Source organism: Sus scrofa, chromosome 7 (genome assembly GCF_054392235.1).
Source record: "Sus scrofa isolate SSC_HxYL_T2T_F1_AM1 chromosome 7, Sscrofa_HxYL_maternal_Yorkshire_Landrace_v2.0, whole genome shotgun sequence".
NCBI lineage: Eukaryota > Metazoa > Chordata > Mammalia > Artiodactyla > Suidae > Sus > Sus scrofa.
In genome coordinates this window covers 112,848,616-112,872,864 of record NC_139389.1, presented here as the reverse complement: position 1 = coordinate 112,872,864, position 24,249 = coordinate 112,848,616, and the positions used below count along the sequence as shown (strand labels likewise).

The window sequence follows — 24,249 nt, the reverse complement described above, 5'->3', positions numbered from 1 at the left end:
TCATTTAGGTATTTGTATGTTCACAACCAAATCAAACAGAATGCAAACCTCTTTAGACAGCATCAGTCTTGTGTAGCACTGCATTACCAGCATCTAGAATTAAAAAACACGCTTTACGTGAATAGTTTCTCAACTACTATTTGCCTTATTGCTTGGAATCCCAGATAGTTTAGTCTACTTCGAAACATAGTTTCTACAAGTGTACCACTCCTTTGGTCCTAGTCTGGGGATTGGCAAACTATGGTCCTTGGGCCAAATCTGGCCTACTGTCTCTTTTTTTTTTTGGAAATAAAGTTTTACTAGAAATCAGTACTGCCTATTAGCTTACATATCATCTATGGCAGCCTTTGTAATACAGAGGTAAAACTGAGTTGTAACAGAGAATTGAGTTGTTATGACAGAGATATATGGCTTAGAAGCCTACCATATTTACTATCTGGCCATTTATAGAAAAAGTCTGCCTAGACCTTTTAGAATAGACCATCAAGCCTCCAATTCTTGATGTAAATGTTCAGAGATGAAGTTTACTCAATGCCAATAACTCTCACGTGTGAGATATATATTTGAGCATTTATTATTTTTAGTTGAAGCAAGATTCTCTCCAAAAGGGAGTTGAGTTTAAAAGTTAACCTGCCTCCCAAACAGGTAACTTGCCATCAACAGCAATACTCACTGATAGCACACGGATCAATAATCACTGAACTATAAGTTAAGTGGTACTTTAGAAGGGAAAGCTAAACCAACTTAGAGTCACATAAAAAAAGCGATGAAACCCTCATCAATAAGCACTTGCTGCCTGCAGGTAACTCTGACATAAACCATCAGTCTGGATACAGAGGACCCAAGGAAATCGGTTTTCTGGTACAAAACTATTTGAGAGGAAGGACATTACTCCTCCCAGGAGAGTGAATATGTCCTGTCAAAGGTGCTGACAATAATATCAGACGCAACTAAACATGTTGCTACACAGAACAAAGTATACTGCAAGCAAGCACGTGGAAATGCTCTCCCAAGAATACAACTGCTATAGGAAACCAAGTTTACACGCCTGAAGGGAAGTTCTTTTCCCCCTAGACGTTGTTTGGAGTAACAAGTGGCCATGAGGCTGAGATAGCCAAACAGCTCAGCCTGGCAGCTCCCAATGCAGTACCCCAAATCACATGGAAGACAGGGGCGAGGCAAACCAGTAAATGCTGCTCAGTGGAAGCCTACCTAACTTACTCTTCCCAGAAAGACACTGAAAAACCGCATGGCCTGGCATGGCACACTTACAACCACAGCCAGTGTTTCACTTTCACTTATTAACTCGAAACCAGTTTGCCACTATTCTGTTACAAAGATTCTGTAGTATTTGTTGGGAAGGACAGAGCTTTTCCCTTAAAATACTCTGATGGGACCCAATGGTTTTCTCACCATCTGTTCTCTTTGAAGGGGATTCACTTGATTCATCTTTAGATTGGGTAAAGGGGAATATAGAATAACAAATCAGAAACCAAGGTGTTGAGCAGTATCATTCCCAAAGATGGGGAATAGTCATTTATTTCTAGAATGTTTCTGTTTTTCCTTCTCATTCAGTCCAAGGAATTTCTGCAGCAGGAGTACATTAGTGCGATAAGGTCCAAATTCTGTTTTCTGGTTACTGATGATCCACTAGAGGAATAAACTGGTAAGTAAGGCTTTTAAGGCTGCAGTTCAGTAAAAAGGGACTAGCAGTTTGACCTTCCATTCACAACTGGGCAGCAGAGGAAGATAATCCTTAGGGAAGGGGAGCAAAGACATCATAATGTGGGCGTGTGTGACTACAGACTGCACCCAATCAGGGAGAACTGATTTTTACTAACAAAATTATGCCAATGACTTCAGCCCCTTAAACACTGACATTGAAAAATAAAGCACATTTCCACTGGCCAGGAAAATGTGACACACCATTGTAAGTCATTACGTAAACCTCTCTGGGAAGGATAGTTATTATGATTCATAATTTGCCCTTGGCCATGAGGAAAGACATCCAGGAGCCATCAGGAATTTACGAAATGCAATGCTAAAGCCCACCAAAATTTAGAACAAGCCAAGCTGTCTATAATAGGCATAGTATGGTTGAATAATCAAATGTTGGACAAACATGCCACCAAAAATCAAACCTTCTGATAATTGAAGTCTCCTCATCTGTAAAATTCAGATAATAATATTATCTGTTTTCAAGGCCAGCTTAACAGGCGTGCAACCAGTACAGTCACACGAGGCCCTGGAGGTCTGATGCGCAATGCTTTGCAGCCGCTGCCTTAAAATTCTTAAGAATTTTATCTTTGAATTTCTGTGGTATAAGTGAGGTTCAATGGGAGCCTTTGCTCATGCGTGGTCTTTCACCCCCCGCCCCCAGGATGAGTTCCTGGCCGCCCTCTTTTCTGCCTCGACCCAGCAAACAACTGCTACCTTCTGCCCCATGGGCAGAGCCATGGGGTGGAGTCTTGGGTGCCTGAGGGGGTCTGCACTCACCCTCACCCGAGAGTATCCTCATGCTTGCAGGAGCACATCAGATGGAAAACTAAATTTTAGAAAAAGAAGGAAAAATACCATGACAGGTGGAGAGAGAGAGACTGTGAAAGAAAAGGAAAAGCTGTTTTCTTGCTTTTTGAGCAAGGGGTCCACATTTTCATTTTGCACTAGGCTCTATTACATAGATGGTCCTGCCTACTGCATATAATTGTTGAGGGAGTAAAGGATATTTTATACATATATCTATGTGTGTGTATAGAAAATATTACCTGGCCCAAAATAAATACTCATTAAATATTGGCCCACTTTTGTTTTGTTTCTTCTGTATCTTTTTCATCATGGGCAAACACAAATGCATGTCACTCGTACCACTCAACTTTATCAGGGACAGCTTAACCTCTCTGGGGTCCCTTTAACCTTTGGTGGACAAGGATCCTCACTCTTAATAATGTGACCTAAGCTGGAGTGAAACAAAAAGCCCTGAATTCATTTCACACAAGATTCTATACCAGCTGCTACATTATAACCCTGGAATTTATCTTGGGCACACTCAGCTTCCTCAAACACTGATTCCTGTCCTGTCTCCTGTGAAATATTTTACAAAAGAGACAGTTCCCTTTGAAAAATAAGTAAGGCTAGGCAAGTGTCTGGGAGGCCTGGGGTAACTGATGTTTTTACTGTTACAAGTTCAAATGATCAATGACCAATTGAAGCTGTGAGATACGTGGGCCACAGGAGCAACCATGGCTTTTGGTGCCTGTTTAAATGCTGGGATGGAAATCATATGGTTGGGAGTGAGGCTTCTGTTATTTTTCTCCTTCATCAATTGATGTTAGAGTTATTATTACTACAAATGATGGCTCAGAGGAACTGCCTCAGGACCAAGGGCTAATGAGCAGCAGAATAGGTGTAACTAAACCTAAAACTTTTGTTCTCACCAGGCAGTGCTGCAAGTGATGCTGCTGTTTACTTTTGTTTATTTTTTTTTTTTTTTGCTCTGAGTAATCTTCTTTATTCTCTTAAGGATCAGTTTGAAGCTTACAGAAGCCTTTAAAAATAATACAGGAAAGAGTACAGATTTCTGTCTAGGGTGAGAAAAAAATAAAACCTACACAATTTGACATGTACAGAACAATACAACACAAAAGTAATTTGTGCTTTAAATGTTTCTTTGAATAATCATTTAGGCAAAAGAAGAATCAGGTCACTTAGAAATCACATTTCCTCTTATTAAATGTTAGCCTTCTAACAAAGTAGTGTTTAGTAAGGACTTCTAAAAATATTTTTCTTTAGGACTTGGAAAACTGTCCTTACCATGGTAATCTATGGTTTTTCAATTGGATCTGTTGGGATTTCCCTCTTTGTAACTACAGAACAATTTTTCTCTTACTACGAAATCTGTTCATCCATGGAGATTTCTCATGTCATCTAAAATGGCAAGTCATTAGGTTTAAAATTATTAATTCAATGAAGGTGCATTAATGCCACCTATGTCTGGCACTGGGCTAGATCGTGAAGATACAATGACAAATAGGATATTTTCCCAAACTGTGAGGAACCCAGAGATTGGTTTGGGAGATAAACAGGTAAGCAAATAAAGCAGTGCCAATATGATGCGAGTTCTGGAAGATGTGCAGTCAGGGTGCTCTGGGACCTCATAGGTGATCAAACCTTGACACACCTAGGATAGAAGGGAAGGCTTTGCATGAGTGGTGACCCCTAAGCTGTCACGAAGGGTGAGCAGCAGTTGGCTGTAGGGATACAAAATGGTCCACAGCACATACTGTAGAGCATGGATGCAGGAGCTTGGGGAATTTGGGTAACTGCAATCTGCTGAGATTAGAGATCTAGGTCTAGTTGAAACTAGACACACAAGACAGGAAATATCAGTTAAGCACCAGACACACGGAGGATGACTCAGCAACTACCCATTATGTTTTCAATACTACCCTCCTCTTAGCCATCCTTATGTTTGTGAAATTCCTAATTCATCCTCCATGCATCCCTAAATGCCAAGTTACCTTCCAGTCATAAAATTAGGCAGTGCCTTAGAGACTAGTTATGAGAACAGAGCACTAACATGCCTATAAGCTGAGCGGAGGAAGCCTGACTTCAGAAAGGTCAAGGTTACTGAAAGATAAGCTAAAGCAAAAGGATTATTAGTGACTAGACGCAGTCTCTTTCATGGGGATCACCAGCCCTCGTCCTGGAGTTGTGGGCTGCGTTCATTTGAACATCAATGTTTTAGCATCTGAGCAAAAGAGGCAACATGTACCATGGTGAGGAGCAGGGCTTTGGGGTCAGATATCCTGAAAGTGAGGCCAAGCAAGGTGTTTCACACGATGAAGTCTCATTTCTAAAATAAGGATAACAACATTTACCTTATTAAAACTGGGTGATGATTAAACAAGATCATGCAAGCAAGCTGCTAATCTCAGTGCCTGGCATGCAGAAAACACTTGACCATGGCCATAATTTTTACTATAACTAGTAGCCATCTGTGACACTGATCATGTTTTATAACAATAGCAAAGGTTTTAACATTGTTATTGCAAGTCTCCTTGTATATGGACTTAACAGCATCCATTTTTGCTGTAACAAAGAAGGAAACAGGCTCAGGGGAAGAATGGGGTTGTGCCTTCTTTTAGTATTCAGTGTTCATGTCTCTGAAGTGTCAATCATGAGATTCTCATTCTAACAGGTATGTAGGTGTGTGGATAAACTCAGTCGTAGATAAGCACCTGGGCACCTAGTCAAAAAGGTAATAAAACACCCAGCTTTTCTAATTCTGACAATCAGCAAGTTTTTTTTCTTTTTTCAAGTTGGAACCTTTATCAAAGAGGAAGTTTGCTTGTAAATAACAAATAGTGACTCAAACAGTTACATTAAACATATCTACTGACATGTATACAGTGCAACTTTAATTTCAAGCATCAATTTATTCTCATAAAGAGATGGCAAGCCTTCTCTAGACTTCCCCTAGCTCAATGGCTTCACTATATTATCTTGATCCATCTATTGTGTTCTCTTTTGCCTTGTGAGATTGGAAAGATACCAGATTTTTCTTGAGTAATAAAACAGATTTTTTCTTATGCTTTTTGACAACAAATACTCATGTGTGTCTTTTCTCTTGGTCTCTGCCTGGCTTGTACACATTTGTTGTTGCCATCTACCGCTTTGGCTCCTTTCCTGACTTTTTTTCCTGCTGCCTTCACCACCCCACTCCCATGGATGTTCTCCTTTCGGTCAGTGGGCTAGTTCCTTCCCCTCAGGTTCTGGGGAGGGAAGGAAGGAAAAGGGCTTCCTGACGGACTGCCACTGGAAAACCACTCAGAGGAGACAGACAGGCCTTCCTTTGTCCACCTTGAGCATTTCTAATTTTCTTACTTTTTATTTTTCCCTCTGTTTACTGTTTTAGATTTCATCCTGCCCCACCTGTAGGTAACACCAGCTTCATTTCTCTGTCATCTCCTACTCTTCAGGACTGAATTTCACTCTATTCATAATGCTGTTTATCCAACAACCAAAAGATGAGGACATGATATCCTTCCTAATTGGGTACTTTTGCAGCAGTACCCCCCCACCCCGGCCCAAACCATTTTTAAAATTAATTCTGAAGTCAATAATGTCTTAGACCATCATCAAAAGACAACTTAGGTGACAAGTAGTGCTCATTTCAACAAGAATCAGAAAATAAAACTGATGAAGATTCACACCTGCTACTAATCACCCTGGGGCTTTATGTGATGCACGTGCATAAGCCTTGGCTTCGCCATTGGTAATATGTCAATATCTCTGGGGGGATCCTGAGCTCACAACCATTTGAAGACTTTGCTTCAGGGGATACATTTTGCCTCTCTTTTAGAACATATATGCCTTTTAACATTTTTCTATTAGAATATAATGTCAGGCATTCAGGAAGCCTTAAGATTAGTATAACTAAACACCACACCTCTTGCTTCCAAAAGGTTTTGGGGATGACAGCAAAACTGTTTCATATACGAATATTATAAAATCAGATTTACTCTGAAACAACTCCATTTCAGAAGGAAAATTTGTACATCTCCTTAAGGATTTACTTCCCTATAAACTCCCAGTTAGAACACCTTGTGATTTTAGTCACTTAATCAAAAGAACAGCCAGAATATTACTCCATTTCTTTTAGAAATAACATCCCTGGTCTCTAAGTTTTTTTTTCCCCCTCAAATTTATTCTAAAATTGAAAAAAAACTATATTTGTCAAGATGCTCTAAATCAATAGGGAGACTTGCACTTTGTAGTTAATTGTTCCAGAAATTCCTTAATTCAAATTATGATCTTCTCATAAATAACATATGAGGTCAGCAGGTCTGTGTCTGTATGTATGTGTGCATTCATACATGTATGTATGTATGTACACACACACACACATATATATATGCCATAATGAAAGAGAAGTATATTCATTTATGCATTTTTCTTGTCAGCAAATAAGAATAAAGAGTTTGGTTGGTAATGTCAGCTTGCCAATGGTTACTGTATGTCTTACACCTCATTGATAAAGTGATCCTTCCTAGTTTTCAAAATGTAAACTCTGCCTAATGCTAATACTTTTTTAAAATGATTTTTTTTCCATTATAGCTGGTTTACAGTGTTCTGTCAATTTTCTACTGTACAGCATGGTGACCCAGTTTAACATACATGTATACATTCTTTTTTCTCACATTATCATGCTCCATCATAAGTGACCTAATGCTAATACTTATTGAACTTGTTACCTTGTACATCTTACCATGGCAATTAGACAAATTAAAATGGATCAGAGTATAAAAGGACATTTTCAAAAAGTAAAAGGAAAGACAGAAACAACATTTATACTCAAAATTACAGTGCCTGAAACATTGGCTGCTGACAGCTTATGTAACGCTAAGCAGGTTGTCACATGAAGGAGGTCAGCCAAAAGAAAAAAGCAAAAGAAGGTAAAAAACTTGGTTAAGTACACCAGTATCCAGGATCTCAACAATGCTCAGGTATGTATTCCCCAACAAGGAAAAAAGAAACTGGAGTTCCCATTGTGGCTCAGTGGTTAACAAATCCAACTAGTACCCATGAAGACACGGTTTGATCCCTGGCTCCACTCAGTGGGTTAAGGATCTAGTGTTGCCATGAGCTATGGTGTAGGTCGCAGACGCAGCTTGGATCCCCCATTGCTGTGGCGTAGGCCAGCAGCTATCGCTCAGATTCGACCCCTAGCCTGGGAACTTCCTCATGCCACTGGAGTGGCCCTAAATAGATTTCCCCCCCCCCAAAAAAAAAAAGAAAAGAAAAAAGAAATTATTTTGTTGAGTGGAATATTGAAATGAACCATCACTGAATAAAATCTATGAGAAACTCATCTAGATTTTAAATACCTTAATAACTGAGTTTCAATTTCTCTAAGTGAAACAGAAAATGGGTAGGGGTGGGTGTGTGCCTAGTCTATCAGGATTTCTTCTGCATTTTCCTTGGAAATCTACAGTATAAATCTCTAAAACTGACATTGACACCTGCAGCCCAGTTAACTCCTAGTAAATGTTTACTGAATAAGTTAAATGAAGAGTAACAACATGTAATATTTACTGATCTGCATTCATCTTCCTTCATGAAATTCTTCTGACTACCAAAACCTAGCCAAATTGGATTTCATGAAAACCTTCATTTTGTCTGAAATCCCCTGCTTTACAGAGAAAGTAATATTTATTCTTTCTGATTATTAGGGAGAAGAACAAATTCATTCTTTAATAGTCTTCCTTTTGAATGACAACACAAAAACTTATAGTTTACATTTTTTAGGCTTGTATCTCTTTATTGATTCCTAAGAGTACTTGTATAAATAATAAAGTAGAGGAATGGGTATAATTCATTACCTCAGTGACTTAATTATATTTTGAGTATATCCAAGGCTGCTTCAGGTCATGAAAATCCTGCAGTGGCCAGACATCAGCGTAAAAATCTAGGCTGTGCTTACATAATTTATCACTCTATGTATGTACATATCTCCAAACCATATACACTAATTTAACACAAATAAGTATAATGGCTTGAACCATGATTGGTAAATAGTTCTAGGAGTCTATATGTTGCTGCTCTTGCCTGACAGTTCACAATAGATCATTCCTAAATTGGCAAGGTATTTGATTATTTTTAGGAAATTAAGAGATTTTACTCCTTTATTTAGCAATCATTCCCAGAATTCAATAACTCTATCAACTTCACTTATGTCTGTATACTTTGTGAGGTCATGTATTTTTTTTATGTCCAACATTCTTAGTGATTGATGCAAACTAAAAGCACAATAAGATTTTACTATGCACCTATCAGAAGATGTAAAATAAGGATTGACTACTGAAGATTACAGAGATTGTCCAAAATCTGGAATTCTCATTCATTGCTGATAGAAATGTAAAACATTACAGCAATATTGGATAAAAGTTTGGAAATTCCTTATAAACATACACTTTAGCATACAACTCACCAAACCCACTTCTTGGTATTTAACCAAGTGAAATGAAAATCTATATTTACACAAAAACTTAGACATTATTTGAATAGCGGGTTATTGGTAATCACTTCAACCTGGAAAATACTCAAATGTCTCTCAACTGGGGAATGAGTAAATGAATCCAGATGCATCCATATAATGGGATAATATTCAGCAATATAAAGAAAAGGATTTCTAACATGGATAGATCATAAATGTCTTATGCTGCAGGAAAAAAAAAAGCCAGACTCAAAGGCAACATATTATATGATTCTATTGATACAACTTTCTCAAGCTAAATAACTACAGAATCATGAAATACATTAGCGGCTATAACTGCCTTAAGGCAGAAGTTGACAAAAAAGGGACAAGGGTAATAAAACAGTTCTAAATTTGATAATGATAGTGATTATGTGACTATACACATTTGCCAAAATTCTTTTTTTAATTTTATTTTTGATTACTCAATGAATTTTATTACATTTATAGTTGTATAATGATCATCACGACCAAATTTTATAGCATTTCCATCCCAAACCTCCAGTGCATCCCCCCCACCCCACAACCTGTCTCATTTGGAAAGAGGTCGTGTATTTTTAACTTGCCTGTTTTTTTTCCATCTCCTTTGCTATTTCCTCTGCTTCTTCCTTTGTTGAGGCAAAACACACTCTCCTTGGGAAGCCACTCATTTATAATTTAATGCTTCACAATCTCACTTCTGTCTACTCTTCTATCCCAATCCTTTATCCTTTCTAAAATCCAGATGGACATTTCCCTACCAGGAGCTCCCTGTACACAAGAGAAGCAAACCAAAAAGTGACAGATTTGCATTCCAGGGTTCAGTCTGAAATCACAGACAAAGTGGCCTTAGAGCTAAAGCCACTGAAGGAGAAGTTTCTTCCTCTGCTTGTGCCTCTTCTAACCTACTCTCGAAGGAAATTCCCAGAAGTTGGGGATGAAATGTATTGTAGTTTTAACCACTAAATGGTCATTAATTTTCTACTTCTCTGGGCATCATGTATGGATCTGGTAAGATGAACCACAAGCCTTTGTATGGCTGTGGCATATGCGTGAATCTCTTAACATACTGACTTTGCTATGGTTTCAACAAACTGGTTGAAACTAAAATACAAGATCTCGTGAGAAGAAGGTGACTCTCTTGGTGAAAAAGTCTCCCTTCTAACAATGGTCTGAATGAACCTGACAACTTCTAAAGCCAAAAAAGAAACGGGCCAAGAAAGCCAGACAGTAATGTTCTTAGCAAGAAATCTGTATCCTTGCTGCAAAAACTCTTAGTTCTGTGACTTTTAGTTTCTGTTTAGATTATACAAAATTGATATTAGAAGATATTAAAGTCACAAATAAGATACCATGGAATCATATCTCTGCATTTTAAAGATAATATTTTCATTTTAGAACACTATTAAGCTTTTATTAAAATGACATCAGGGTCCACAAAACCAACCCAGAAGAACTCATGAAGCCAAATCTTTTCATTAGTTCTGGGTTAACATTAAGTATTTGTTTATCATAATGTACCGAGGGAACAACAAAAAAAGACATGATGGTCTCATTAACAGGATTACTCATGTTATTGGTGCAGAATCCAATGTAACTCTGATAGCCTTCAAAAGAGTTTATTATCACCCTGAGTAATGAAGAAAGTAAGGATGCTCATTTTACAGGCATCTATTAAGCTACCAAGAATAGTTTTCAGAATATACAGGTACCCATTCTTGAATAAGAAGAGTTCTCAAAAGTTCATCTTTTTAATTGCATTACACTGATAGCACTAGTCATCATCATCCCCACACATTTAGCATATATGTTATATTCTAGCTTCTGCTCTTTCTCAAAAAGAGGTAGTATAATTATGCCCATTTTACGACTGAGGAAACTGGGAGTTAAAGTAAGTTGTCCACAGACACACAGCTCATTAGTAGTGTAGAAAGGGCTGAACTCAGGTTATTTGGCTCCAAAGTCCTTCTTGGTCTTTGTAACTGCACTTTAATGCCTCTCTCTGCTGGGATTCCAACACAGATAAACAGGAATATGGGAAGAAAATAACATAAAATTACTATAATATCCTGCCAATTATTATTTTTTTTACAACACCCCTGTTCACTAAAAAAAGATTTACAATATTAGCAAATGCTGCTATGCTATGGTAAATTTCTATGAAACAATTTCCGGTCTAAGCAGTCTCTGAAATTCTGAATGACAATGGTCCCTACATATATCTGAAGAAACGGAAGGATGGAAGGGAAGGATCTTTGAGTGGCACTGGGGTCTTGGTTAAATACGTGTCAGCAACAGTTTGAAAAGCTAACCGGAGAAAATGAATAAAACGTTTGCTAATACCATGTGTTTGGCAAAGGTGAAGAAAAACAAACATTCCTGTATTGATGATAGGAAGGTAAATCTGTATAACCTCTTGGGAATGCAATTTGGCAAATCTGTCAATATTTGTAATGCACTTACCTGCTGACCCCACAATTCTACCTTCAGGGATTCAACCAATAGATACTGCTGTATATGAATACATATGAATACATAAGACTGATGAACAAAAACATATATATTATTACTTAGAGTAGTAGTAAGATATTGACAAAAATCTAAATGTGTATCAGTGGGGGCTGATTTAATCAAATATAATAGCTCTATAAAACGTCATATTATGTGGCCATTAAAAAGAACAAAGTAAATCTTTATATTCTTATATAGAATAGTCCCTAAGACATTCTGTGAAGAAAAGGCGGGACTCAGAAGATGTTACATTGTATCAAGAAGGAAAAGGAAGAAAAATGAGAGCAAGAAAATCTGGTTTTAACTGCATGTTTTATACTCACAGATTACCTCTGAAAGATTGTTTAAAAACTGATAATTTTGGTTACTTCTGAGAAAGAGAATTTGTGAACTAGAATTTGGGATAAGGGAGAAATTTTGCAACGTTGCCTTTTGTTTCCTGTACAATTTTTAAACTATTTTTAAAAAACCCATCTGAATTCATATTTATTGAGTTTAGTAATAATACTCAAATCTGCCTATTATTGATACTATTAATAAATTTACATGGGAGGCATTATATATGTTACAAGAAATATAAAACAATCCAAAGAGAAATAATATTATGTGTTATCTTTTAAAATTCAAGTTTTGATAAAAGTTGAAGTACAGCCTAATATTTTGGTATAGAAATAGAAAGTCTCAGGTATGATGCTGATAGTCGTATAGATAATAATACATACTATATGTAAATGATGTTTCCATCTCCACTAAAACTCTATGACGAGAAGTGGTATGGTCAGGCTGACAGCAATGGTGATGCACATCTCAGAATGGATACAAAAGAGGTTCTACAGTTTCCTTCCCAGAAGACATTGCATAATGAAGAAGTCAGCCTTCCTGGCTGACCTGAGGTGAGTGTTGTGACATTAAAGGGATGAGCTAAACAATTCTGCTCTGGAATTTCTGGATAAATCAGGACTAAAGATGATACCACTTATTCTGGCACTATAGAGAAGACAGTAAAAGAGAAGAATGCCCGAAGTCTGGTAAAATGAACTGCAGTTCACCAAGCTACGCCTAAATTAAGCAAGAACCACCCACACACCCTGCTGACTTTGCCAAAATACTGGCATTGAGTCTTCTTGGAATCCAAAGGCAGAGAAACTAAGGCAAATGGCAGAAAACAGGTGCTAGGCAAGCAGATGCACCAGAAGGATTATTTAGCAAATGCTAGAAGCCTTCAGAGGTATAATTTGGAGATACCATATCCTGGTGATGTTATTTTCATGCAGCTCTTATATTATTGTGCAACTCTATGATTCAAAGACAACAGCGTCTTCCGGAAGTGGATAAGATGATAAAAGCTGTTTCCTGACACAAATAAGTACATTATGGCATTTCAGTGTTTTAAGAGCAGTATATTTTTGAATGGCATTCTATTTATTTTCTCTATGTTAAGAAGAAAAAAACTTAACCTTATCAAAGATAAATCAGTAAAGCTTCAAGTTCAAAGCAAGGGGTGGGATAGGTCTACATATACCTAAATAATCAGGCATATACACAAAACTCACCATTTCTTCATAATTTCCATGTGATATACATACCCCTTTCTAAAAAAAAATTGAAGAAATGGCCGCATGAAGAGGAAGTGGCCTTTGAAAAAGACCGAAAAGAAAAGGCACACTGGTATTCAGTAATCTGTGTTTGCTATATTCATTCACATCATACTCATATTTAATTAATATGAGTTAACCGCATTCATTCATACTGCACACAACGAAAGGGTTGGAATGAAGTGGAGGCGAGGAAATCAGGGGACAGAATCTCAGTGAGACAAGGGAAATGACAACAAACCATTTTATAGACTTTCATTTGACCAAACACCCGAGAGATCAAGAAGTTCGTACCTGTTTTCAGTACCGCATGCCTCTTAGGTATCGCCAGCCTCATGGAACTGAAACTGTAGGAATGGGTGATTTTCTCCAGAACTTCTCCAGAAGGCAGCCCTGTTTTCTTTAGAAGTACTCCAGGTCACCCTGGAGTTCAAACCACCATGATGACTGCCAACTCTGCTGCTCTTCTGCAATTTTTAAAGTCAATTCTAAATTGGAAATTCCCTGACTACATCTTTTGAAATATCTCTGTCAAGGAAGTCAAACCGTCAATGTCCCTGATTCAAAAAACTTTGATTTGCCCACTCTCTAATAAATGTTTAGTGATAACAGCCTGAGAAGAGTTCACGGTGTGGTATTCTTGCAAGATTTGGGAAGCAGGTGTAGTAAGATTAGGTATTATGGGGAAAGACAAAGTACTGGAAAAGAGAAGGTAAGAAAGGGAGAAAGGCAGAAAAGCTGATTAGAAAATTGTTTCTGCTTCTTGGAAACCATCATAATGGAGCTGGATTAGTTACTGAAGGAAGGGCCAGTCAACAAAGCCAAGAGGAAAAGGCTTTCTCCTCAAGATCACTGTCCTCTATCAGGTCCAGTTACTTTCTTTTCATGCTAGAAGATGGTCTTCTTTTTCAGGTTCTTCTTTCCATTAGAAAGAGGGTCTCACAAATCCTTGGAAATAGCCATTTCCCTGAATGAACAATATTTTGAGGCAGATGAGCAAGAAAAAAAATATATATATACGACATCATTCAGAATTTTACCTCACTGGCTTTCCAAGCGATGGGCATTCCAAACTTGGTTAAAGCTTAAGTCACTATGTCCTTTAAAGGGAAACAAAAGTTGTTTTGAAACTTGAGCAAAACTATGACGACTATTGAAATGGCAGCTGGAGACAAAGCTCAGAGGTAAAACCCTCTTCCTCTCATACTCAGGCTGCAAATCAATCTTATTTCTTGTACTCTTACAGTGAACAATTGTGTAAGATATGGAATCTGCACATCTTTAGAGACAACTTGAGATTCTATAACAGGCTGAATTTGAATTCTGATATAATGTCTATGAGAAGATGGGTTTAGAAACTCTAGTCAGCTGTACCTGTTATTTCTCCTAATTTAGTTGTCTAGTCTTCTCTAACTTTTCCACCCAGGTGTGAATAATGCCAGGAATGGAATAGAGAAGATATAAAATAAAAATGATATATCTTTGAATTCTTTACGTTTTAGGAAAAAAATAGGAATAAGACATATATTAAATAAGATTAAATAAGATGCGTGTTTCTTTGCATTCTTCTGCATAATATATCACTTTGCTTTCAATTCAAGGTTTTTACGCCAAATCAACAATTAAAATTAACTTTGAGAAAATGTACCACTTTTACTTTGTGACTCTACATTGCCCTCGGTACGTATCCACAACACTTTAAAGGTCAATACCTCTAAAGGTATAGACTTTTAGATTAGTTTGAAGAACTCATGTTTTGTTTTGTTCCTATTCAATCCCTGTGTATCTAGTCGGCACTCTGTATTCTTTTGCTGATGCTTTCACCAAAATTAACTTCTTCTGCATGTTAAAGGCTTATCATAAGAAGGCAAAATTGATTTCCAAAATCCAATCTTTGCTCTTTACCTAAACATAGATTTAAATAGTTATACTCTTTCTATACGGTGATTAAAGTTGGGAACATATATTTCCAGTGTGCGTTTCCTCTCAATGCTTATTTGGGGGACTCTGAATAGAAAATCTTTTCTCAGGCTTAGAAAATCTGCTGGCCTCTGTGTCCTGGAGAAGACTCGTTGTCTTCCCAGGAGAAAAGATTCAAGAACTTGTCTTATGATGACTCTTCATGGCTGATTAGACGGAATATATGGAATTAAATGCAAGATAAAGTGTGGATAGAGCACAAAAAGCAGCTCTTGATATCCTGATCAAACAACTAGTTAGGTTCTTTGTTCTGCTAATAAGTCTCTGAAGCCAGAAGATGCCAGATTCAACCTGGGATAAGGTTCTTCACCCTCATACTCAGCTTACATTTTATTTCCTTCAGGAAACTAATGCAAAAGGAAAACGTTTTCCATAAATAGGCTATAAAATTAGGAAGTCAGACACGAATGGCCTACATGCTATATGATTCCATTTATATGAAATGTTCAGAAAGGCAAATTTATGAGGAAAGCAGATCAACAATTGTCTAGAGCTATGGGTATGTTCATGAATTAACTGCAAAAGGAGAGAAGGGGTGGTGGAAAAGCCCTAAAATGTGACTGTGGTGATACCGGGACAACTTTAGAAATTTAATTAAAAAAACTGCTTTGTAGGCTTAAAATGGGTGAATTTTGTGGTATAGAAAGTATACCTCAATAAAGTTACTCAAAGAAAGAGAAAATGTCAGACTTTGGAGAAAAAGAATATTTCAATTAGACTTAAAATGATATAAATATGAGAAATTTCTAGCTTAAATTAGCTGAAAGTGATGCCAAGACAAGAAGGTACCCTACTTTAGGAGGTTGTTGTTTATATCATTTTTTTTACATTTCTTTTTGTTGTTGTTGTTGTTAATTTATATGGAACATTTGCCACCCAGGAAGTGGATTTGGGCTTTATTAGTTTGTCATATTGATAATACATCTCCCAAGAAAGATGGTTAAACCAGCTAACACCTTTAAAATTTTTTAAAGGACGGAATAAACAAGTAAATGAAATGTAAAATACTATTTTTTTTTTTTTCTGAATCTATTGGTACAGAAAAACCCTAGCAAGGAAAGAAGCAAAAAATGAGGAGATAATACTCAGAATTAGGTGTGTTAGTTGCTCAATCAATCCAATTTTGCCTTCCTGGTCTGGTCCACAGGAAGGCTATATTCAAGATGGAACCATGTCTAACGAAACATGGGCAGAAGTGATATATGGCCTTTTCAGGCAAGGCAATAAAATGTACTATGGAACTATCCAAGCTTGCTCTCTTCTCCTTGGATACAACCAGAAGTGCCTGAATTACTTCTTTGAAGAGAGCTGATCAGGAGAGCTACCCAGCTGGCCCTGGTCTTTGCCTGAAAAAGAATGAAACCCTTTTTGTTGCGCTATTGAAATGTTGGGATTGCCTGCGATAGCTAATTACCATGATAAATTATTCTAGTTGCTTAATAGTTTTTAATTGTCTTAATTAATATAACAGGCTATTGGATTCAAAGTCTATTTTGCCTTTCTTCCTTTTATCATCTGGGTCTATTCTTTCCCTCATGTTCATCTTTCCTCTTTCTTTTCCTCTTCCCTTACTTCATGACTCCAGTTAACATGCATTTTTGAGACAGAGGAAGAAACATGTGAGCAGTAGCCAGCCTGTTCCTCATTAAGACTCTTCTTCAAGAAGTAAATATTTGAATGGGAGAAAGTAAAAATAATTGTCTGCCATTCTTTACTCAGAAAAGCCAGAATGTGTATCAAGGCTTTGGTTACAATGCTGAATTATTACCAAAAGAATTGCTTGGCTCACCCTCCTCAAAAATAAACAAACCAAAAAACCTACAGCAATAAATGCCAGGAAAGAAATGTTGAGTTGGCAGTCACCTTGAGGTCACGAACTTTGGTTTTATTTTCTGAAGCTTTTGGTAGTGGAGAAGTGCATTCTGATTGCTCTAATACTTTTGGTCCACCCCTGAGAGCTATTTTCCCAAACAACAAATTACCATTTCAATTCATTTTCAAGCTATTTCATTATCCAGGTGCCCTTTCCTCCTTTTCTGCATACACAGCAAATGCAAGGAAAGAAGAGTGGACCTGCCTCAATTCAGAAACCACACCCCAGCTCATTACCATCACCCCAGCCCTGTAGCTTGCCAACCCCAGTGCCCCCCAACTCCATCGTCAAAAAATAAAATAATTCAAATAAAAAACAGCTCATAAAACAGTAAACAAAATAAAGTCAGTTTTCTTTTGTAAAGAACAAAATGAAACTTGAGGGAAAACTTACTGGAGTTACAGTTTATCCTGATACAGTCTAGATGGGGAAAAATAAATGAAAGATGAAATTGCATCCTTCAAGGTAACAGCTGCAGACATCCAAAAACAATCAGTCCACCCTTCCGGGGACAGACACACGCAAGAAATGTGGCCATTTTATATATATACAGTATGCACAAGTTAAAGGGTGGGTGTATATGTACAGTATATTGTTCAGTAAAGTTGGATACATATATATACACACACACACATATATATACACATATGTATAGAGATATATACTGGTATACATATATATCCACAATAGACACCAAGTATGCCTCTTTTGTTTGTCTTTCAAAAACCTCTTCATTTACATAAAGTATTTCAAACCTGGACTTTGAAATATTCATTTTGTGAAACTTGGAAAATACTGCAAAAATTTCCCCATCAAATGCAGGTTATGTTTTGTTTCCCTCTGCAATTGGTTTTCTTAAAATTTATCTTTAAAAGTAGCATCAACACAATTTTCGTTTGCGTTTTCCAAAGATCTATCACCAGTCTGACAAGTCATATAATTTAAAAAAAAAAAAAAAAGTTGGTCCATGAAGTTTCTCAGTGCAGTATTTAACCCTTTCTCTTTTTCTAAAACCAATCTCCCTCCTCCCTCTCTCCTTAGCTCGGGCCCCCAATGCTGCAGAAATTTAGATTGGCAGACCAGCCATCATCCTCAGAGATAAGGAAAGGGTTAACACCACCTGGTCATTTCCTGTCATAAAATGGCCACTTGCAAACAGCTAACCGCACAAACACCCATCCCAGATTTTAGAGAGGTGGGGCAGGGTGATTGGTAAAAGGAGCTCTATGATGTTATCACAACTAATTGGGGTCTCTGCTATAGTTTCAAAGGCCCCCAGGCCAACCCACTCATGAAGCCCGTCTCCGTCTTCCTGCCTGAATGCTCAGACTGAATCAAGCGCCTACAGCATTCGAGGAGAAGGCGAGACAGGCACATGGGGAGGAGATCTTGGGTGCCTTTGACATGCTACCTATTTCACTCTGGGATCTTGCATCTCCAAGAATTTTTTTTTTTTTTTTTTAATGGGAAAGAGGAAATAAAGGGTGGCTAATTTTCCAGTGCTGGTCACCAGGGAACATATTTCGTGCCAAGATCAGCCTCTATCCTTTTATTATTAATATTTGTTCGGGATTACGGACACATAGCATAAAAGGTCTTGAGTAGAGTCAATGGGTGTTAGGAGGGCATGGGGCAGAATGGTCAGAGCAATGTCTCAGGTTAATTGTTACCAAGCTGCCCAGGTGAAGCTAAGTTTGGTTTACAAGGCTGGGAATTCCTATAAGAATTTGTTTAAAGCCAGATAGTAAAAGGTAGAAGTAAAAGTTAAAGAAAGGGGGAGAAAAGTACAGGAAAAAAATACATTTAGAAACTGTGCTCTTCTTCTGCCTAAGGTTAACTCAATAGTTTTGGAGGGTGTGTGGAAGATAATGCCACTATTTGAATTTCCCAAAGAAAACCCTCTTAAGCAAACGAGAAAGAAACCAGTGGCAAATGATAGGGCAGAAGAAAACTATGTGAATCCAGATAGGAGCAATTTATAACACCCAATCATTCTGAGGAAGGGGATGGGAAGCTTATTTGTTCCCCAGAAGAACATCTCTTGAGAAAAATCTGGGTTTGGTTTCATGCGGTTAGGTTTGTCATGTGTCGTCAACCGCAACAGAAAAGTGGGAGCAAACAGCCCTGGAGCAAGTGGTACGATCACCAGACAGAGGAGACCATGCCCCTGATGGGGACCGGGAAAGGGGAGGGCAGGGAGGGAGGAAGAAGCGGGGCCTCAGCTACGGCTGCACCAACCATCACCCCGAGCTGGAGACATGCTCCTTCCTGATGAATTCAAACAAGAGGGGGACAGGTGTAAGGACAAGCTTCAGGGAGGGAGAGAGAATGAGCCTAAGGCAACGAACCCGAGAACTTTAAACAAAAAGCGTTTTCTGCTTTGGTTTTTGTGCTGCTGAGGATTGATCCTCAGTAAAGGACCTGGTCAAGGCAGAGATGTTGGGTGGGGCTTGTCCTTCTGGGTTCATCCAAATGGTTCCATGAATGGATTGGTGCCTTTAAGCCAACGTGAGGACTTGGAACTTTCTTTTTTTTTTCTTAACTCAAATATAGGCTTTTTATTTTTCAGAATTAAATATGTGAATAACGGAACTTTTTTTTAAAAAACTGGTTAGGGACTTAAGCGTTCAAGTCAGCAGCAATTAGACATGTTAAGCTGAAATGTCAAAAATTATATTTTTTTATTTTACTGAAAGAATAAGTCACTTGAGGAGAACAACCTATCCCAGCCCCATGTTCCTTGGATCTGAGAGGGCAGTCTTGATAGTGAGGAAGTATATTTTAGTGAAAACTGACTCAGAGGAACAGCTATTTCCTTTAGATCTCCAGGAGCTGCCAAAGTTCTCTCTCTGTCTGAGCCTTGATATCGGATGGGGGGGGGATTGTACGTGAGTGTTTCATTCTGTTTCACTTTTTGTTTCATTTAGTAAATAAGGAGAAATTATTATTTTCCACCTTGATGAGATTTGGGTTGAGCATGGAAGAGGTAAATGTTTCTAGGAGCTGTGTGTGATGCACACAGTCAACAGCTGTCAGCAAGTCCATGTTTCCAAGAAGAGAACATCTGGAGGATCGGAATGCAATTAGCTAAACTGTATGACACTGCCTACCAGTCTCCACCACCAAAGGAGGGTTGCCTGTATACTGCTGGGGAGTCCATAGGGCCATGAATGCGTCTGGACCAACACTGATGGGACTGTTCTGCTATGTGGATCAATTCAAACCAAGTGCTAAGGAAAAAGATTCCTTCTGTGCATGTTTAAAAGGTGACCATCATGAAAGCAGTTAGAAGTCATTATGTCTGTCACACCAGGGATCCACAGTATTGACTTGTGCAGGTAATAGATAACCCAGGATGATCTGGGAGTTGAGAAACATGGGTTCTAGTTCCACATCTGCTACCAACGTTCAATGTTAGTTTCGGACACCCATAGGTCTTTCTTTGTTGTGCATCTATAAAGCAAGCATAATAACCCTGTCTTGATTTCTCTCACGGAGTTACCGTGAGGTTAAAATAAGATGAGGTTTTAAAATATTTAAAAATATTGTAATAATAAAAGTCACTATACCTTTTAATTCTTGGAGGTGAAAATACGACTCGTCAATAGCTAATCTCACAGCTTTTAAAAATGTGCTGCATTTTGCTGGGCATTGCTCATGCCAGCTATTACTACAGCTGGCTATCTTCAGACAGGCAGGCCCTTGGAAAAGCCTAGTTTCTTTGATACTTGGGAGTTACACTACATCAGAAAAATACAAACCAGACGCTTACATCATGAGCTTATATGTGTGAACAATTTGAAATAAATTGGAATGTCATTTGTGCCTGGGGTGGAAAAGAGACACAACTTAAGGACCGCCTGAAGTTAGCTTTGGGGACTGTGTATGGGAATCTGCACACTGCTTGGAGATGTTTTCTACTGTAACCAAGAAAAGGGGAACGAAATCACGACAGGGAGAAAGAAAGGGCTATGAAGGGGTATATTCTGAAGAGGGGGGTGGAAGGAAAACCTTCAAACAAAGCATGAGTATGAAGAGTTGTGTAAACACAAGTACAATGAATTTAAGGTCAGTTTTCCAGGTCAGGTTTGAAAGAAAGTTCATTCAAACCTGTAACTGTGCTGAACGATACCCTTCAGGGAAAAAAAAAAGAAGTCACCATTGTTTCTAAAGAAGCATGGAGTTTCTCTTTAGGGAGACTCACTCTCTTTTGCCTAAAATGCCTCAACTTAGGAGGAGTTACACTGACTGTGGGCAGAAAGTAGCCAAGAGACAAAGGCAGAGCCTTTCGGAAAGGCACATAGCCCAGATTCTGGTGAAAATTTGAAATGGAAAAATATTGCTTCTAGGAATACACTTGGGGTCTGTGACTATGTGCACATGCACGTGTGTGTGTAAGAGAGAGACCGAGAATCTATTCATCTCTCTTTCTTCATCCCCTTTTATCTCCCTCCACCCCCATTTTTCCTTCTAAGATGTGAGACCTGTCACAGTTGGCTTTCTAATCTTACAAAAGAACATCTAAAAAGGGAAAACAGTTGTCTTTTTAAAGGCAGTGTGCATTTCCACAAGACATCACAGAGCTAACTATTCCCTCTATCTTTGGCTCTCTCTTACCTTGAAACAGATGCAGAGTTAAAAACTGACTCCACCTTCCTTTCTGTGACCTAGTTAGGGGGTCTCATTTGTTTTGATTTTTATTTGGAGAGGGGTTACTTTTGATTATTTCTTCTGTTGTTTTTCAGGGAAATTGACAGTCAGTTACTAGTGGTTCGTTTCAGGTATACACTCTGGTTGGTTTGTTTCAGGTGGGGAGGGCTTCAAGTGGGGAGGGTTTCAGGTGGGGAGGGTGATGCAGGGAGGGGAAGGGGAATGGGACAGGGGAATGTCAACCCCTGCAGGCTGCTCAGTACGCTCTGTTCTCAAGGCTGTTTGCTATGCGGGCCGCAGGCTTTGGGCCTTTGAAGGGTTGAATACCATCTTTTGATTTACCATGGCTGATGGTGGGGAGGACTGGAAACTCAAGAACATCCACAAAGATCCAGCAAAGAGGAAAACAAAATCCAAAATAACCAAACACACACATACACAAACAAAAGCAAAACGAGGAGACATACTGACAATAGAAATCAAAGGTGACTGGAAAAGCAAAAGAGCACAGTGTTGTAAAAGCTGCAAATTGGGGGAACAAGAGACACAACTAAACAAGCCACTGCTCAAAACAGTCTTCTGTGTCTAGAGATTTTCAGGATTGTAGTGTAGGCATTTTTTTTTTCAAGTTTGACCAGCTGACCTGACAGTAGATAAGACTGGTATGGATTTCTCATCTTCCCAACAGGCCATCAAGGGTTTTAAATCATCATGAATATATACATTTCTCCATCATGTCTTCCCTATGCCTCCAAAAAGCCACTCCTCTGACATCTTTATAAAGGAGCTGTGTATCTAAACTCAACCTACATACTCAAACAAATCAGAGGCTTAGAAGTTTGAACTCACTAATATCACTAATCCTATCAACACAGGGATTTAACCTTCTACTGAACAGAATCATCAGAAACAGTTCCTTCCAAAAACCAAGAGGTCCCCATTATCCATAGAAGACTGATTAGAATCCAGTCAAGAAGGTCAGCAGCCCAAGAGAATGCAAGGCCATAAAAGGGGCACTTCCAAAGTGTTTGTTTTAAGTAATTGCAGTGGAAGAACAGTCTTCTATTAATAAAGCTACAAACTTGAAATTGTCATCATTTTTCAAACTAAGGAGAAATTAATATGTATTACATGATTACAATGTGACATAATATTCTTTATAAAAAGGACTGCTTTATGAGGTTAGGAAAGTCAGGAAGGAAGAAGATACATATTGGGAGTCACAAAGTTCTTCCTATGCTAGAAACTCTAAGCTTAGAGCATTTTTTTCTCCAATGGACAAGAGAACTAAGCAATGTGCTCCCCACTAGGAGAAAGTATAAGGATATACCAGTGTCATCAAGGCCACCAGAATTTCCCATTTGAATAGCTCTCGTGGAGCTAGTAACAAAGTACTTCTCATCCTACTCACATGGCTTCGTTCTCCCCAACAACACCCTCCCATTTTGCTCCCACCTCCTGTCCTGTCCCTGTCCTCTGCTTTGACTGTTTTGAGTGGTGACCAAGGACTTGGACTTAATGGGAATGTGATTGATCAAAAGATGGACCAAAGTAGCGTGTTTTACACAAAGCTAAACGATTCCAAAAAACCAAGAAAGGAAACTTAGAAAACAAATCTTCTAGTAACGAAACCACCACTGTCAAAAACCAGAAATCGACATCAAAACCTCATGCAGGAACAAGGAGAAGGTGTTTGTTGCTGTTGGGTTTTATCCTTGGTCTATTAAACAAGAGGTGAGCAGCTAACTTTCAGAAAACAAACAAAGAATTCAATCAAACCAATGGAAATCAGAAAAGGGAAGACAAGCCCAAATGGAGTGGCAGAGGGTACTTTATACGATACCTAAGTTAACCATGAGCTTGACGCGCCCGCCATCCAGCTCCAAACGCAGGGTGTCAGCAGAGTCCCTGGAGGTAGTAGCCACCAGCAGCCCATAAGCTCGCTGGGACATGAACCGGAAGGACACGTCTTCTGCCTCAGTGTGCATGACCATGGGCATGATGACTTTCATGTACATGCTGCCGTCGTAGCTCAAGATGGACGCCTCTGCAGAGAAGAAAGGAGGAGATGGTTAGGATGAAGGATGTCCGAGTTTGCCTCGGCTTCTAGGGGAAGGAGAGTAGAATAGAGAGGGCACCAGATCTGGAGACAGGTGGCTTGTGTTTGCTAGACTTCTAGTCCAACTTTTAAGCTATGTGATCTTCAGCAGACTCCTGAAATGCGGAGGCTTTATTTCCTCATTTGCAAAAGGCACATGATGGCACTGGCCCCCTGTCCCACCATGCTCATAGACTTGTCAAAGGTACCAAATGAAATAATGAGTGGGAAGGCATTCTGCAAAAGGGAGAGAGTAGTGGCTGTAATGCTGCATGCTATAGATAAAACAAAGCAAAACAGAAGACACTAAGCAAAATTTGTGTCCTGAAAGTATTCATGAAGAACAGAAGGAAAGCAGTAGTTTATAGCCACCACTGCAAACAAATATATACTTGCCAGAGTCCAGCTAGAAAGAGAAGCATAGCTGGGCCCCTAACATCTCTAGTGGCCAGGGGTTGCAGGAGTTTGCTGGACCCATTCAGAGAAGATGGATAGAGTCAGAGCTAAAACAACAACAAAAGCTAGTGAA

At 38.6% G+C, this 24,249-nt stretch overlaps 1 protein-coding gene across 43 annotated transcripts in view; it reads right to left on the bottom strand.

Annotated features, from left to right (window-relative positions):
* NRXN3 (neurexin 3) overlaps window positions 1-24,249 on the bottom strand; it is a 1,642,123-nt gene that overhangs the window by 990,208 nt on the left and 627,666 nt on the right. For 25 of the 43 annotated variants that reach the window (XR_014811220.1, XR_014811221.1, XR_014811224.1 and 22 more), the window contains 2 exons: window positions 23,466-23,669; window positions 17,366-17,392 (listed from right to left, as the gene is read on the bottom strand). Coding sequence is in view for 37 of the 43 variants with exons in the window: in XM_084969910.1 (XP_084826036.1) it covers window positions 17,366-17,392; window positions 23,466-23,669 (231 nt within the window). In the remaining 6 variants the exon portion in view is untranslated. The remainder of the gene's footprint in view (window positions 1-17,365; window positions 17,393-23,465; window positions 23,670-24,249) is intronic. The other 18 variants (XR_014811222.1, XR_014811223.1, XM_084969913.1 and 15 more) reach the window with 1 other exon arrangement.